We start from the raw sequence: 18,458 nt of genomic DNA, 5'->3' as shown, positions 1-18,458 counted from the left end.
TATCTTTTTTGTGTCTAAGGCACTAGTTAGACAATATACGATTGCTGTTAAATTTAAATTTAAAGACCAAATACTAAGTTCTAAAGGCTGATTACTAAAATATTTAATGGAAAAACCTGTGGGCTTGTGAGACTAGCTCTCTTCCACTTGGAAGCACTATTTTCTTTCAGTCAGAACTCTCAAAGAGTGAAAATTTCTTGCACTGCAAGGTACGAGAGTTACAGTATTCAAGCACTAACTGTTGATGTGAGTACACCTGAAAGATTCTTAGACATTTTTAGAGATCCAAGTTTTTAAACAGAAACTGTAAAATGCCATGAAAAGTTTAATAGCTTCTTTAGTGCCCTACAATAAGCTCAAAATTCACAACTATAGTAAAGCTAGCAGTAATAAAATAAACACCAACTTAAAAAAAACCAAGCTTAGTAAATAAACCTACTTATAGATTGTAAAAGTTTGCTGAACGATTATTTGAACTGTTAAAAGTATTGACGGTTTCAAAGAGTTTCTTGCGCCCCAAAGGGTAAGTTTTAGCAACTAAAATAACTGTGCATGTATACTTTCCTGCCCTCTACCTAATAACCTAAAAGCAGGTTACTCTACCTACGTCTCTTTTACTAGTGGTTAAACTGAAAACCTTGAGTTTAAAGTGGTACGAGATCAAAGTTTTCAAGATCTGCCCTAGGAAGAAAACGCCGGTTTCTCCTGTTGTCTGCTCCTTTTAAGTGTTTAAAACAATCTCAGAGAAACTAGTGGGGTCTTACGTATTTTTTGCATATTAATTTTTTTTTTTTACACTTAAATGGTAGACATTAACTGTCTCAACCATCACAGCGACTCCTTATTAATGCGGTTTACGCGGTTCTGGGTGTTAAATCCCACAAACAAGGAAGCGACTGCTAACCGTGAGGTTAAAACACCTAAGTCCTAGAAAGAACAAGTCCTCATAACCAACCAGGGTTCCAGAAAAGTAGAAAACGGGAAGTAATAAAATTACACGTTACTAGAAGACCTGGCCGTCCCCTTCCTTGGAGGCAGGACACGGGGCTGTGAGCGGACACTCGCCCGTGGAACGCTCGCTGACCCGCACGCCTCCAACGCCAAAGCGAGCGCCGTACACACACAGTCCCTGTTCCGGGAAAACTCAGCCCACCTGCTCGTGCTACCTGGCCCGCCGAGTCCGCCAGAATCTACCCCGGTACGGAGGCCGTTCCAGAGCCTGCGCCCCACAGCGCGGCCAACCCCACGCACTTCTGGGGACACTCGACCGCACCCACTGCTACGCCCCCTTCCCCTGAGACGCCGGCTCCCCCTGGCAGGGGGAGGCTTCCTCTTCCGACTGTGCACCGGGGGGTCCGCCAGGCCGCACCCACCTTGCACTCGTCGCTCTTTTTTTCTTCCTCGCAGAAGTTGACGGGCGCCAGGCCGGGCAAGTAGAAGGCGGCGCTCCGACGCGGGCCCGGGGCCGCCCCCAGCAGGAGCAGCGACAGCAGCAACTGCCACCGAGGTGGAGACGGCGCCGGCAGCCTCGCGCTCATAACGGCTGTTTCGGGGAAAGGGCAGCAGAGCCGCGGGGGGTGAAGAGGGAAGGAGGGACGGGGAGGCTCGGCGACGACAACCAGTCCGCCGGAGCTGAAGCAGGCCGGCCCCGCGACGGATAGTTCCGGTTGCGCTAGGAGCCACCGCGGGTTCCGCAACAGACTCCGAAGCGGACTTCGACGGAGCATGCGCAGCGCCGCCTGCACATGCTCAGTGAGAGCGGCCGCAAGCGCCCCGAGGAGTTTCCGGGAGGGAGAGTGGCGGAAATCCACTTGCCAGGTTTTCAGCGGGTCGGCTGGGTGTTTGCAGCGGGAGAGGGTCCAGCGCTCCCGTCCTGTTCCAAATTCCGATCTAGAGGCCCCTTGGGGCGTCGTAGAGCGTCTCACTTGTCCAGCGCCCCGTGCTTGCTGCCTTGCCCTGGTTTTCCACGGTTTCCTCACTTCAGTGCCCAAGGCACACCAGCCCCTATTACAGAGGTGGTGCTCCAAAAAGTACTTGCTGATGAAGGCTGAGTTGGTGGAGGGAAGGAGAAGTTTGGGAGACGGTTGGGTGCAGGATAAGGAAACCAATGGGGAGGAACTAGCCACAAATCTTCAAATAGACAGCTACTCAGAGGTGTGTGCACGGACAGGTTCCCAGCATTGGATGCAGTGACTCATTCTTGCGTGGGACAGTGATTGTTTGCATAGACTAAACAAGATCTCTTTAAAGAGGTGAGTGGAAATGAGGTGGGGGGGAAAATGGGAGTAGACAAATAGGAGAAGGGAGTGTTGACATTTCTTTGCAACGGAAGACGGGAGCACACCTGAGAGCCCAGTGAGAAATGTAGTTCCAGCAAAATAGAAATCTGCTATGATCATCCCTGGGCAAGTTTCTGTCACTTTTCCTATTGAAGTGATGCGATGTCCGTTTGTATATGCACAGACGTACTTGTGTGTGTTTGTGTGGTGCATTTTGAGTATTTTTCAAGGAGAAACTTGCTTTTCGTGACAAAGGAAAACACACAACATAAAAGATGTGAGTTAAATTTTATTCGGGGACTTTACTGAGGACCATAGCACAGGAGACCGCCTCTCAGATAGCTCTGAGGAACTGTTCTGAAGAGGTAAGGGAGGAGCCAGGATATATAGGAGTTTTTTGGCTGGAAAAAAACAGGTAGGCCAACATCAAAAGGTTACTGCTAAACACAGAGAACAGACATCTCAAGTTAAAGGTTTTAGTGCTTTTGTATGTATGAGAAGATGCAAGAATCTGAGTTCACTGAAATTGTTCCTTAGATACGCATCTTAACTATCCAGGGCCAGTATATAAAGCACAGAACATTCCTGTTTTTTCCTCCGTCCTGAATTCCCCTCAGGGTGCACTGTTGGTGCACGACTGCAGTAGCGAATAGCTTGATCCTTGTAGAACTGGACTGGTGGGCAACAGTCTTTATAAAGTCAATTCCTCTGAGCTTTAGCGTTCAATCGAATCTGCAGAAGAGGGCACCAACTTAGAGTACATAAGCAAGGGATCATAACCCAGAACTACCTCCCGCTCAGAATTCAAGAATTGGCAAGTCAGGACTTCCTTGGTGGTGCACTGGTTAAGAATCCGCTTTCCAGTGCAGGGGACACGGGGGTCGATCCCTGGTCCGGGAAGATCCCACATGCCGCAGACCAACTAAGCCGAAGCACCACAACTACTGAGCCTGTGCTCTAGAGACCTCGATCCACAACTACTGAGCCCGTGTGCCACAACTACTGAAGCCCGCGCGCCTAGAGCCTGTGCTTGGCCACAAGAGAAGCCACCACAATGAGAAGCCTGCGCGCCACAATGAAGACTAGCTCCCGCTCACCACAACTAGAGAAAGCCCGCACGCAGCAACGAAGACCCAATGAAGCCAAAATAAATTTAATAAATAAATAAAACTAAACTTTCATAAAGTTATTTAAAAAAAAAGAATTGGCAAGTTTGCTAAGTGGACAATTCAGAAAAATGTGGAGACCCGTGCAATCCTATCTAAATTCTTGTGGGGATGTGCACATTTCCCCCCTGGAAAGTTTATAACATTTATTAAGTTTTCAAAGGAATCTATGACCCTGCAAAAAAAAGGCTAAGACCCACTGTTCTATACTGTGGCGTAACCAGAACAATGAAGGAATTCTTCCTTGCAAAGGTAGTTTGCACTATGAACTCCAGCTTTGGAACACTACTATCTAGTTATGTGGACCTTGAGCAAGTTAAAACACCAAGTCCCAGATAATAGGGGAGAACTGGGAAGTAGAGAGAAAAGGATGTCCATCTTCTTTAGTTTGTTGTGAAGTTTAAGGGTGGGGGGGAATGCACATTAAGTGCTGGGCAGAGGAAAGGCAGCCATTTTTATAACCCAAACGGGGGTGAGGGTGGGTAGGCAGGTGAGGGGGGCCTGAGCAGTGGGATCGTGTCTAGGTCACTTCTCCCTCGAGCAAATCAACTAGCATATTTGTTGAACTTACTTGGGCCAGGGAAAATAATTTATAATATCCTATACTTGAAGTCATAGAGATTTCCAACATAACAAGAGGAAGCAATGTTCTCCCCATTTAGAAAGGAAAGGGGCAAGACAATTAACGTTTTTTGTTCGCTATCTTCTAGTTACCTGGTGCCACTAAATACTTATCTTCACTACCTCACCGCTCCCATCCCAACCTTTTCCTCCTCCAGTGTTCCACAAAGCAGAAAATGGGCACCGCTGCCCACCTGCTTCTCAGGCCAAAAACCTGGGAGGTAACCTAAATTTCTCTTTCCCTCACTCCCCACATACAGTCCTTCAACAAGTTGTGCTCGCTGGGCCGCTAAACTAGACCAAATCCTTTGAATACTTTCCATGTCCACAGCTACCCCCTAGCCCAAGCCAAATTCTTAGTTCTCTTGCACTAGTACTTACTGCTACAGCCTCTCAGGCTCCACTCTTGACAACAACGATCTCGTAAAATCTTTAAACCCCTCAATTCCACTCTTCTGCTTAACCCTGGTATCCCACAGTACTTATCACTACCTGGAATTAACGTGGTTATTTGTTTACTATCTCACTCCCTGTTTACACGTAAACCCCATGGGAGTAAGGACCTCTTCTCTACAGCCCCAAGCCTAGAGCAGCGTCTAGCACATAAAGGAAGGGCAAGTAACCGCAAAGCACTACAGGACTGGTACTGGCCGGACCCCATAAATCCTAGATCTGAATTTAGAATCGCGGACTTTCAGCGCCGAAGTAAACCTGAGGTTTTCCACACGCGTTTAACCGCCTCTGTTCACAGAGGAAAGAAGGGGGACTGACTGCCCGCAGTCAAACGGCCACTCATTGAGACCGAGCCCGCTGCAGTGGGGATGTCTAAGGGCGGAGGGTCCCTGACCTTCTTCCTTCCAAACCAAGCCGCCGCCTCTATCGGCCGAGCTCAGCATCAGCAAAAACCCGGAGAAGTGGAGTCTTCCTCAACAAAAATGGTCACCGGACTCCAGGCGCAATCCGGTCCGCCCACTGCGCGAATCGCGCGTGCGCACGGCCAACCAGCCGCACCTCGCCGCTCCTACCCCGGCGACCTCTTCCCCGCTTCCGCCTCCAGAGTTCAGACACGTCATCCCGCAAGGCCGGGCCTAGTGGGAAGGGCCGAGGGGCGGGGCTTGGCCGCGAGGCGGAGCGAACTCCTTACTTCCGGATCCGGCCTGGCCCCAGGTTCTCTCCGTTATCTGGCGTTTCTGTCTGCCAGGTATCCCGGGACTGGCGTGGGAAAATCGCCGGGCTCCTCAGCCAGGCCGCAAAATGGAATCCCTTCCTTGTGGGCGCTTTTACCCTGGGCGCTGCCACGCAGAAAGGCTGAGTGGGGATTCTAGTTCCAAACTAGGAAGAAATGAAGTTTTGCTTCCATCCTCCCCTTGACTGTGACGCTCCCTTTCTTCCAATATTAATACTTCTGACTCGGCTGTAAAACTTGAGGGATAAGATTTTCTCCTTTCCTCTGCTACAGGTAGCATTTGCCGGCTCCGATTTAAGGCTGTTAACAATCTGGCCTTTGTTTCTTCCACCCCTTTACACCAAAGTTATTTGGACAGTGTGCTTTTCTGCATTTCCCACGTCTTCTGTGTCTTTACTCGCAAATGAGATATACGATGCTCAGTTAAATTTTAATTTCATATGAACAATTAATAATTTTTTAGTCTTTGTACCTCCCATATATTCCATGGGACATGCATATATTTAATGGCTTATATTTAAGCCATTATATTTAATGGTCGACTTTATTGCTCGATACAGTGAGGGAGGATGCACACCATGGGGAACCATGGGGTGTCTCAGTAAGAGGGTGTTAGAAGGAGACTCATTATAGGATTTGGGGCTTGTGCTGCATGATCTGGGGGAGTGTTTAAAGAAGTGGAGCTTGGCTCTGGGTTGGATGCTGCCAGGAAGCAGTGGTAATTCTTAAGACTGGATATCTTAATAAGTCTTATCTAGAGGAGGGCAGACTAGACTGAGGCTAAAGTTATATAACTGGTAAAGAAACAGCAGGCATTACTCTTAGCCAGAGTAGGGGGATGTCTGGTCATTTTGTGGTTTGGACAATGTTCAGGGTTTTGCCTGTTGTTTAGACATAATTACAGAGGGCTCCTGTTTTGTCTTGAACATGATCAGAGAGTCCTTGCTGATGTTCATGTTCTGTGAAATTGTTTATACTCAACAAGGCCTACCTGTGATTACCAGGCCAACTCCTCCTGTCAGGGGCTTCTTTGCACTTTTTCACCAAGATAATGCCATCTAGTGGGCACTTTGTCTGGATAAACTAGCCACCCATTCACTCCTCTGTGTCATTAGATATACTTTCCTTTTTCCTGAAACTTCTGTGAAAAATATTAGGCCACTGGGTAAACCCCAACCTCAAACTCAGATTGTGATAATTTTTATGGATTTTTAATATTTTTTTTTTTTTCTTTTTGCGGTATGTGGGCCTCTCACTGCTGTGGCCTCTCCCGTTGCGGAGCACAGGCTCTGGACGCGCAGGCCCAGCGGCCATGGCTCACGGGCCCAGCCGCTCCGCGGCATGTGGGATCCTCCCAGACCGGGGCACGAACCCGTATCCCCTGCATCGGCAGGCGGACTCTCAACCACTGCGCCACCAGGGAGGCCCTTTTATGGATTTTTAAATAGTTCACCTTCATCTCGTAAGTGAGGCAAGTGAACAATATTAGTACTCTAGTTGTTTGCTTTCTTTCATGACCCTGCATCTTTTAAATGCAATTTAGCAATAGTTGCTATGCATATAACCAACAAAAGTTTCCTATCCAGTGCATAAGAACTCTTATGAAAGACAACTAAGTAGAAAAATGGGCAAGAGATAAAACAGATACATCAGAAGAATAGATAGCCAATGGTCAACAAAAATGAAAACATGTTCAACCTCATTAATCATGAGGAAATTGCAAATTAAACCTCAATGAGATACAGCTACACCCACAGCAGAAGAGCTAAAATTTAAAAACCGACAATATCAAGTGTTGGCAGGGCTGTGGAACAACTGAAATGCTCATCCACTGCCAGTGGGCATGCAAATTGGTGGAAAGTTGTTTTGCACACATATTCTATAACCCAGAAATTTCACTCCTAGATCTAAATGCCTATTTACATTCACCAAAGGATGTATTCACCAAGATAGAGCTCTAATGTCTATCTATAGTAGAATGGATAAACACATTGTAGTATAGTTCTACCATAGAATACTACACAGCAATGAAGACAAATCACTGTTAAACACAACAAGGTGTTTTAATCTCAGAAACATAGTAAGTAAAAGAAAGACAATGAGAATACTTGTATGATTCCATTTACATAAAGTTCAAAAACAGGCAAAACTAATCTATGATGCTAGAAGTCAGGGTAGTGGTTACCTTTTGGGATCTATAAAGAGGTAGTGATTAGGTGGGCATGTGGTAGGGCTGCTGCAGTGCTGGTAATGTTCTATAGCCTCACCTGGGTGGTGGTTACCTGGGTGCAGTCACCTTTTAATAGTTCATAGAGCTACACACTTATGATCTGTGCACTTTTCTGTATGTTATACTTGAAAAAAGCTTATTAAAAGATATAATTACTGTGGACTTCCCTGGTGGCACAGTGATTAAGAATCTGCCTGCCAATACAGGGGACACGGGTTTGATCCCTGGTCCGGGAAGATCCCACATGCCGCAGAGCAACTAAGCCCGTGCGCCACTACTACTGATCCTGTGCTCTAGAGCGCGCGAGCCACCACTGCTGAGCCCGCATGCCACAACTACTGAAGCCGCATGCCTAGAGCCCGTGCTCTGTGACAAGAGAAGCCACCGCAATGAGAAGCCCGCACACCTCAGTGAAGAGGAGCCCCCACTCGCCACAACTAGAGAAAGCCCATGTGCAGCAACAAAGACCCAACGCGGCAAAAAAAAAAAAGAGATATCGTTATTGTGTGCTCGCTTCAGCAGCACATATACTAAAATTGGAAGATATCATTATTGTGAATAATATCATTATTGTGAATAATATTGTGAAAAAGTTGGTTATCATTGAAGTTGGGTGTTGGGCACAGGAGGGTACCCTTCTCTCTATTTTATGCATTTCAAATTTTCCATGATAAAAAGTTAAATATATATGTATACATATACATATGTTTCTGTGTATGTATATTTGTGTACCTATATATTTATGTATGTGTATATATGTATATATATTTATTTGTAAATGTTTGAGTTGCTCCTTGACTTGCCAATCTCTTCAAAAGTAAATAAGATTTTCCAGAAACCATAGCAATATGAGAAGAGCCATGTAATTCTTTTATACCATGTTGGATTTAGAAATTGGCATTAAAGAAGTTCAGCATATTTAGACAGTATTAACCAATGAAAGCAATATATCTAATATGTGAAACAACCTGAGTGAACATTTTTATACACATATTAATGGAAATATGTTGAATATATATGTATATTATAGATATAAATGAAGAGAACAGGAGACAATATGACAATGTCTTTTACTACAGGTCAAATCCTATTAAAATGAACTTTGGCAAGGATTACAAATTTTTTATTTCATCAGAATGTTTTAAATATGCTAGAAATAAATGAGATTTGAATGTCATTTGTGAATTGTGTTTGAGAGAAATAAATACATCATTCTGTTCATTTTGCTTTGGGCTCCTGATTAATGATTGGTTTGAAACTTCTGAGTATCACTAGGTATAGTTCCCTAAAGTAAAATGTTGGACAAAGTTTTCAGGAAAAATGTCCAGAAAGGGAAATAAAGAGAAAGGGTGCAGGAAACAGGACATGATTGCTCAACAAACCATATGAGGCCTGTCACCATGATTACTCTTAAGTAGCTGCTGAATGATCCAAAATATACAAGTTCCCCCACAAGAAAAATATTTGAGTAACTTGGGGTTAGAATGTTTACTGAAAATAAAATGTGGACTGAGGGAGTTGGGGAGTGTGGATTGAAGGGTAACTGTATAAAAACAATTCAGTGGAGTCACAGTGTGGTCATGTTTTCTTGAGCACTAACTTTAGAACATAATACCCACGTGGGATGAACCTCACTATTGAATCTTGTTGAACCACCACAACTACCAATAACCACTTGTTTAAACATCTTAGAAGGTTGATACAAAACAGAAAAAGCCTGTAGGCAGACAGGAACACTTTAACATCCTCCCCTTTTTCCTCCCCATACCTACTGACACAAGAGGGAAATGGTTTTAATGACCAGCCATCTGCCCAGGGACTTTTCTCCTATTCCTGAGAGGTTCTTAAAGTCATGGAGCATAAGAATTACCGTATAAGGTAGAAGGCAAGACTCCACGCATTCTGACTTTGAAAGCTACTTAAAGGACTTTTTTTTTTTTTTTGGTGGGGGGTACGCGGGTCTCTCACTGTTGTGGCCTCTCCCGTTGTGGAGCACAGGCTCCGGACGCGCAGGCTCAGCGTCCATGGCTCACGGGCCCAGCCGCTCCACGGCATGTGGAATCTTCCCAGACCAGGGCACGAACCTGCATCCCCTGCATCGGCAGGGGGACTCTCAACCACTGCACCACCAGGCAAGCCCTACTTAAAGGACTTTTAAAGGCACTTTCAGCCTTATACAATTTTTGCCAATTGTGCTGACTTTAGAACCCAACACGCAATTCAGCCATGTTCCATGCAGTTTTGACTCTTAGCTAGGGTTGCAGGTAAGATACAGGGTGCCCAGTTACCTTTACACTTCAGATAGTTTTTAGTATAAGTACGTATGTCCCATGTCTATCTGGAGCATATTTATTTAAAAAGTATTTGTTGTTTGTTTTTATTTGCCAAATCCAGCGACCTTAACAATGATGGATCTTTGATTTACAAGGATTTGAACAAGGACTCAAAAGGGGCCTGCACAATTAAGGTACATTGAAATAAAACCAGGGGAAAACATTTGCAATAAAATATAGTTATTATAGAACAATAAGAAAAAGATGAACTACCCCTGTATAAAAGTATACATGAAGAGACACTTCACACACACACACAAAGATATACAAACAGCAAAAAGCATTTAAATAAATATTCAGCATTTGTAATGAAAGAATAACATATTAGAAAAAAGACATACTTTTTTTTTAAGCTACCAAGGAAGCAAAGTTAAAAAGCAATGAGAGTACCCCATGTGACTTCATATCTGATCATGAGACTTAAATATCCTTTTTGGAGGACAGTTTGCATTGTGTATTTTTTTAAAGCCTTTAAAATGTATATAATATGAAAGAACAATTCTGCTTCTCAGGATCTGTCCTAGAGAAATACTTAGAATGTGAAAAGATTTAGCTCTAAGTATGTTCACCAGTATAAAGTTTTTAAAAGTAAAAAATTTAAAAACAACCTAAATGTTCAACAGAAGAGTTTGTTAAATAAATTACAGTAGTACACCCATGCAAGGCAATACTGTACAGCCATAAAAGTTATATTGAGAAGAAGTAATAACATGGAAAGATGTTTAAGATACATTGCTAAATGAAAAAAGTATATTATAAAACAGCATGCACCTTCTGATTTCAGTTTTGTTTTTAGAAAATATATACACCCTGTTAACAGAATGAAAAGACAGACTATTGACTGGGAGAAAATATTTGTAAATCACCTGGCCAACAAAGGACTTGATTTCAATATAAAGAACTCTCCAAACTCAACAGGAAGAAAACAAACAACACAATTAAAAAATGATGAAAGGCTTGAACAGACACTTTATCAAAGAGGGTGTGTGGCTTGCAAATAAACACATGCGTTCAACATCAGTATCCAATAGGAAAATGCAAATTAAAACCATGATGAGATACCACTACGCACCTATCAGAATGGCTAAAATTAATTCACTGGTAATACCAACTGTTGGCAAGGATGTAGAACATCTGGAAACCTCATATATTGCTGTTGGGAATGCAAAATGATACAGCCACTATGGAAAACAGTTTGGCAGTTTCTTACAAAGTAAACATACACTTACCATATGACTCAGGAATCCCACTCCTAGATATTTAAGGTCTAGAGAAATGAAAACTTTTGTCCACATAAAAATTTGTACACAAATATTTATAACAGCTCTATTCACAATCACCAGAATTAGAAACAACCAGATGTCTTTCAATCTGTAAATAAACAAACCATGGTACATTCATACAATGGAATACTACTTAGGAATAAAAAGTAATGAGTTGTTGATACATACAACATCTTGGATAGATCTTATACACACTGAGTGAAAGAAGTCAATCTCAAAAGGTTGCAGACTCTATGATTCCATTTATATGACATTTCCCCAAACCCAAAGCTATAGTGACAGACAAGTGCTTGCTAGCTCCAGGGATTAGTGGTGAGGGAAGGTATGACTACACAGGGATAATGAGGGAATTTGGGGAGTGATAATATTGTGTACCCTGATTTTGGTGGGGGTAACACAATATAAGCATGTGTTAAAACTCATAGAAATAGGTGTTCAAAAATGGGGGAAAAATCGTTTGTATGTGGAATCTAAAAAAGTGGTACCAGTGAACTTTTTTACAAAACAGAAATAGTCACAGATGTAGAAAACAAACTTATGTTTCCCAAGGGGGTAAGGGGTGGGGAGGGATAAATTGGGAGATTGGGACTGACATATACACAGTACTATATATAAGAGAGATAACTAATAAAAACTTACTGTATAGCACAGGGAACGCTACTTAATACTCTGTAATCACCTATATGGGAAAAGAATCTAAAAAAGAGTGGCTATATGTTTATGTATAACTGATTCACTTTGCTGTACAGCAGAAACTAGTATAGCATTGTAAATCAACTATACTCCAATCAAAATTAAATAACTAAATAAAAATGGAGAAAAATATATAAACAGAAAAAAAGAATGGAAGGACACGTGAAAATTCTTAGAGTGGGTTATTTCTATGCAGTCAGATGCAGCTGATCTCCTCCCTCTCAGTTCTGCAGTATTTCCATTTTAAAAAATAATGAACATATGTTTCATCTGTAAAAATATTTTATATAGACAGGTTATATGTATTTAAACACATAAATATATATATATATAATATATATTTACATATATATGTAGAAAGATATTTTTTATAGGAAAACTTGAGTGATACCTGCCATTATTTCTTTTTGGTCCAGCCTTTTGGGGGCAAAGAAACTTCACCGTGCTATTGGAAAAATATCTTTTAGATAAGATGTTTCTTTTACTTATGAAAGAACTGGCAGTGCTCTCATCTTTCCCATAAATCTTGTGCACTGCCCTGGGCTATAGCACAGTATACTGGCCTCTGCTGCACCGTTAGGTTTGTCATTAGCATCCATTAACCAACAACTTCCACTTTGTGGTATGAGGCCAGAATTCCTTCTGAAATGGAAAAATGTTGGTATGATGATGTGATCATAGACTAAGTACTGTATCTGTTTCCCTTTCACATCATTCTAGTGTGTCTTACAAATGGATCAGAGTTCTCATCAAGAATTAAGCATTAGGAAGCTGCCAGGCATTCCAATAGCACTTGGCTTATTTGATTTTGCTCTACAAAAGTAACCAAGTTATGCTAGGTGAAGTTTTTAAATGGCTTTATCCAAAAACCTAGAGAGAAGAACTTAAACCAAGTGCATGAGGCCTCCTTAGTCATTATTTACCTCATCCAGGACAGAAGCCCGAGATTCTGACCGCAGACTGAGCAGCAGGCCCCTACAGGGCTGTGGCAATCAACACTGTAATCACTCCTTGAGGGATCCCAGTCTCCCTCATCTATTCCTACCATGGCCACCAGCAGGAAGTGAGGCCACAGTCATCCCACAGGCCAATTTGTTTCTCAAAAATCCACAGCTGTTATCCGACACTGAGCCTCTGTTTGACAGCTTGACCGTGAGCAATTGGCTGTCTTGAGAGCTATACCATGCAGGGCAAGGATATTCCAAAAGGCTAGGACAGACAGGTTATAACTTTTTAGGGGTTTGGTCTTGATTCCCATTAACAGTTCTAGAGCTCAAACCAGGACCAAAAACTCTGTATATTTCCACTGCTACTCAAATATATAGGTACATGCGTAGAAAATGATCTAGAAGCAACAATAGTAAGCTTGAGGGGGGTGGGGGGAATTTAACTTTGTAACTATCTAAGTTTTTATAACTTATATTATCTATGTAATTTAAAGTAATTTAAGTCTTAGAATTCTTCTGGGGCGTGTGGGGTGGGGAAAGATTGATAAATTCACCACTTTGTCATTTTATAAGAGCAGTTGTTGGGCTTCCCTGGTGGTGCAGTGGTTGAGAGTCCGCCTGTCGATGCAGGGGACACGGGTTCGTGCCCCGGTCCGGGAAGATCCCACATGCTGTGGAGCAGCTGGGCCCGTGAGCCATGGCCGCTGAGCCTGCGCGTCCAGAGCCTGTGCTCCGCAACGGGAGAGGCCACAACAGTGAGAGGCCTGCGTACCGCAAAAAAAAAAAAAGAGCAGTTTTTCTGAAGGAGTTAAGGGCAGGAGAATTTGAGAGAAGTGAGGGTCTTGCATTCTCTCCTTAACTATGGAAATCTGGAAGCGAACACAGCACCTGATGAAGGAATTGGGCTCTGAGTAAATCTGAATAGGGAAGGTAGCTTCGTAGTTGGGGAAAGAAGCTTCGAGAAATGGGGTTTGACAGTCTACTGATCCAACAGTTCTCACATTGGATTATTTCTGTTCTAACTGCTGAGTGAATGAGAAGTGGAAAAAGATCCAGAACAAAGAGTGACCACATGACTGAAGGAAAGAGATGACATCTGGAAGGGTGGACATACACTGGACAGTCCATGGAGGCAGGAAGGCAAGCTGGGGACGAGGGGCAGGGGGTAGGTGCCGAACCGTCCACCACCATATTTTCTTGCTAGTTGCATTGGCATAAATATTGTTCATTTTGCAGATTCAAGATCTCTCAGGTTGCAAGGAGCAAGGGCACACTCAGTGTAGCTCGAGTGCTAGGGAATGCAAAACTAGGATGAGGGAAATGTCTCAATAGCAAAGCCAGTAGGTTTCAAAGGAAATCAAAGCAGTACGAAAATCATTTGATAGGAGCTCAGAAGACACGGAAGTTGAGAGTCTGTTGTCCCCTAGGTTGGGGCCCTGTCCCCATGGATACTCATCAGCGTCTCCTCATCCATTGCTCCCGTAACATTTTTTTTTTAACATCTTTATTGGAGTATAATTGCTTTACAATGGTGTGTTAGTTTCTGCTTTACAACAAAGTGAATCAGTTATACGTATACATATGTTCCCCTATCTCTTCCCTCTTGCATCTCCCTCCCTCCCACCCTCCCTATCCCACCCCTCTAGGTGGTCACAAACCACCAGGCTGATCTCCCTGTGCTATGCAGCTGCTTCCCACTAGCTATCTGTTTTACATTTGGTAGTGTATATATGTCCATGCCACTCTCTCACTTTGTCACAGCTTACCCTTCCCCCTCCCCATATCCTCAAGTCCATTCTCAAGTAGGTCTGTGTCTTTATTCCCGTCTTACCCCTAGGTTCTTCATGACCTTTTTTTTTTTCTTAGATTCCATATATATGTGTTAGCATACAGTATTTGTTTTTCTCTTTCTGACTTACTTCACTCTGTATGACAGATTCTAGGTCCATCCACTTCACTACAAATAACTCAATTTCGTTTCGTTTTATGGCTGAGAAATATTCCATTGTATACATGTGCCACATCTTCTTTATCCATTCATCTGTCGATAGACACTTAGGTTGCTTCCATGTCCTGGCTATTGTAAATAGAGCTGCAATGAACATTTTGGTACATGACTCTTTTTGAATTATGGTTTTCTCAGGGCATATGCCCAGTAGTGGGGTTGCTGGTTCGTATGGTAGTTCTATGTTTAGTTTTTTAAGGAACCTCCATACTGTTCTCCATAGTGGCTGTATCAATTTACATTCCCACCAACAGTGCAAGAGGGATCCCTTTTCTCCACACCCTCTCCAGCATTTATTGTTTCTAGATTTTTTGATGATGGCCGTTCTGACTGGTGTGAGATGATATCTCATTGTAGTTTTGATTTGCATTTCTCTAATGATTAGTGACGTTGAGCATCCTTTCCTGTGTTTGTTGGCCATCTGTATATCTTCTTTGGAGAAATGTCTATTTAGGTCTTCTGCCCATTTTTGGATTGGGTTGTTTGTTTTTTTGTTACTGAGCTGGATAGCTACATGTAAAAGAATGAAATTAGAACACTCCCTAACACCATACACAAAAATAAACTCAAAATGGATTAAAGACCTAAATGTAAGGGCAGACACTATCAAACTCTTAGAGGAAAACATAGGCAGAACACTCTTTGACATAAATCACAGCAAGATCCTTTTTGACCCACCTCCTAGAGAAATGGAAATAAAAATAAACAAATGGGACCTAATGAAACTTCAAAGCTTTTGCACAGCAAAGGAAACCATAAACAAGACCAAAAGACAACCCTCAGAATGGGAGAAAATATTTGCAAATGAAGCAACGGACAAAGGATTAATCTCCCGTCACTACTGATCAGTCAACTCATTGAGCCTTGTCATTCTAACTCCCTTGAGAGGACTGAACTGATTTAGCCATCGCTGTCCAGTAGAGGGCTCTTGTGGTAGTCAGAGTTCTCGGTTGCATGTAATAAACTGCGTCATTTTCTAGGGCTGCCCTAGCAAAGTACTACAACCTAGGTGGCTTAAATAACAGAAATGCATTATCTCACAGTTCTGGAGACTAGAAGTCTGAGATCAAGGTATCGTCAGGGGTGGTTCCTTCTGAGGGCTGCCAGGGAAGGATCTATTCCAAGCCTCTCTCCTTGTCTTGCAGATGGCCATATTCATGTTCACATGGCACTCTTCTTATATGTGTCTGTGACTGAATTTCCCCCTTTTATAAAGACACCAGTCCTAATGGATTAGAGCCCACCCTAAGGACCTCATCTTAACGAATTACGTCTGCAGTGATCTGATTTCTAAATAAAGTCACATTCTGAGGTACTGGAGCCTAGGGCTTCAAAATATGAATTTTGGGTGGACACAATTCAACTGATAACACAAACCCAGATCAAAACAGTTTAAGTTAAAAGGGGCTATTACTGCAGATCTTCAGGAAGGACAGGGGCTCAGGAACAGTGGAAACCAGAGCCTGGAGGACCACCTTGACTCTGGTCTTTACTTCCCTGTAACAGCTTCGTTTACTTCTCTTTCATACAGTTTACATCCACAGGGCAGGGGGTGTGATGATTGACAGCTCCAGAGATCCACATTTCCATCATCAGAGAAGAGATGAATAATAGATTCTCTGGCTGCAAATTAAAACATTTCCGGATAAGGGCTGTGTTGTTCTGATGTGGTTTCAGAGCTCACCCCTCGACTAACTGCTGTGGTCACAGTTCTTCCCAAATACGTGCCACATGGTCAGAAGGAATGTTTCTCAAAAGAAGGAGGATATTTTTCTTGGTGGAATAAACAAAAGATACCTATTACCTCGTCCCTGGTGGGTAGAGTTCTCACAAAAGACTGCCTCCAAAACTGCTTCCTGCCATTGCACCAGGCCCCTAATCATCACCTAATCAGTGTGGCTATGGTCATGGTGCGCTGTGAAATCACCTGGTACCAAGCATGGCATCCTACATACAGGGATCTCTTTAGTAGGGATATATGGACAATGTAAGCTTTTTTTTTTTTTTTTTTTTTTTTGGCTTAGCCGGGTTCTAGTTGCAGTACGCAGGATCTTTGCTGCCACGTGCAGGATTTTTAGTTGCAGCATGCGAACTCTTTAGTTGCAGCATGTGGGATCTAGTTCCCTGACCAGGGATTGAACCTGGGCTCCCTGCATTGGGAGCCTGGCGTCTTAGCCACTGGACCACCAGGGAAGTCCCAAGGCAAGCATTCTAAGATATCTCAAAATTGCACAATGAAGCAAGAAAGCCCATCATTTAGGTGAATTTTATAAAGCCAGTTTATAAGTCGTTTTCTTATATATTTGCACTCTCTACTTAAAGTCAAATGCAGAGGAAAATATCCTAGTTAATTGAGCACTGCACATGTAAAATTCCCCAGTTCATTCAGGTTTCACCATGCTTTACTTATTCTGAAGTGTTCTGGTGACTAGAGATCACGTGTCAGGTAAAAGAAAAAACCGAACACTACATTTCCAGAAAACTTCTGTTCACACAAAAACCTGCACACAAATGTCTACAGCAGCTTTAGTCACAGTTGCCAAAACTTGGAAGCAGCCAAAATATCCTACAATGGGTGAAAGGATACACAAACTGTGGTCCACCCAGACAATGGAATATCGTTTGGTACTAAAACGAAATGAGCTGTCGGGCCATGAAAGGACATGGAGGGATGTACTCAGATGCGTATTGCTAAGTGAAGGATGCCAGCCTGAAAAGGTTGCATACCGTGTGTTCCAGCTGCATGACACAGTGGAAAAGGCAAAACTATGGAGATAGTAAAAAGATGAGTGATGTGAGAGATAAACAAAGCCTGATGCTAGTTCAAGTGATAAGGATTTTGGTCAGTTGCAAAAGGGAAAAGAACCCAGTGTGGACTGAATTCGACCTTGATCCATGCTGAGGTGACTGGGTGTTTAAAGGGAGAATGAAGGTGGGAGGAGGGGAAGAGGGGACTTGAGAAGAGTCAGGGAAGTGAACAGTCACAAAAAGTGGGAAATGGGGTGGGTCCACATGAAACCATCTGGCTTTGCTAAGTTAGGCTCCTTCCCTCCCACAGAGGCTGGGAGAAGGGACCCCTATCTTCAGGCGCTGGCTGGAACAGTCACCTCTTTGGGCAGCCTTGAGTTTTCTCAGGCAGGCACCTTAAGAGGGGGTAGGATCATCCTAGCGATACGAACTTGAGATGTTAGAAACCATGATAGTGTTTGACCAAGTCTTCGTGGGCCAAGGTTGAGGCCTGGGGGAGAAGAGGGTTCAGAGGAGCCTGGGTAGAGTTTGGAGAGAATTCAGGTCAGTGGTGACCAGAAGTTTGGTGGAGCACAGGGGACTTCAGGGGTAGTGAAATTATTCTGTATAATACTGTCATGGTGGATAGATGTCATGATACTTTGTCAAAACCCACAGAACGTAAAACACCAAGAGTGAAACCTGGTGGAGCAATGGTTAAGAATCCGCCTGCCAATGCAGGGGACACAGATTCGATCCCTGGTCCAGGAAGATCCCACATGCTGCAGAGCAACTAAGCCCATATGCCACAACTACTGAGCCTGTGCTCTAGAGCCTGCGAGCCACAACTACTGAGCCTTTGTGCCACAGCTACTGAAGCCTGCGCACCTAGAGCCTGTGCTCCGCAACAAGAGAAGCCACTGTAATGAGAAGCCCGCACACCGCAACAAAGAGTAGCCCCCGCTCGCCATAACTAGAGAAAGCCTGC

The 18,458-nt window shown here is 43.4% G+C and overlaps 1 protein-coding gene across 1 annotated transcript in view; it reads right to left on the bottom strand.

Moving 5' to 3' along the window:
- Nucleotides 1-1,723, bottom strand: part of TM9SF2 (transmembrane 9 superfamily member 2) — a 60,414-nt gene extending 58,691 nt beyond the window's left edge. The window contains exon 1 of the mRNA XM_081215190.1: nt 1,374-1,723. Coding sequence (XP_081071316.1) covers nt 1,374-1,538 — 165 coding nt within the window. The 5' untranslated portion in view covers nt 1,539-1,723. The remainder of the gene's footprint in view (nt 1-1,373) is intronic.
- Between the last annotated feature and the right edge of the window lie 16,735 nt (nt 1,724-18,458).

Source organism: Mesoplodon bidens (assembly GCF_964165515.1).
Source record: "Mesoplodon bidens genome assembly, chromosome: 17".
Lineage (NCBI taxonomy): Eukaryota > Metazoa > Chordata > Mammalia > Artiodactyla > Ziphiidae > Mesoplodon > Mesoplodon bidens.
This window is presented reverse-complemented; position numbering and strand designations above follow the sequence as displayed.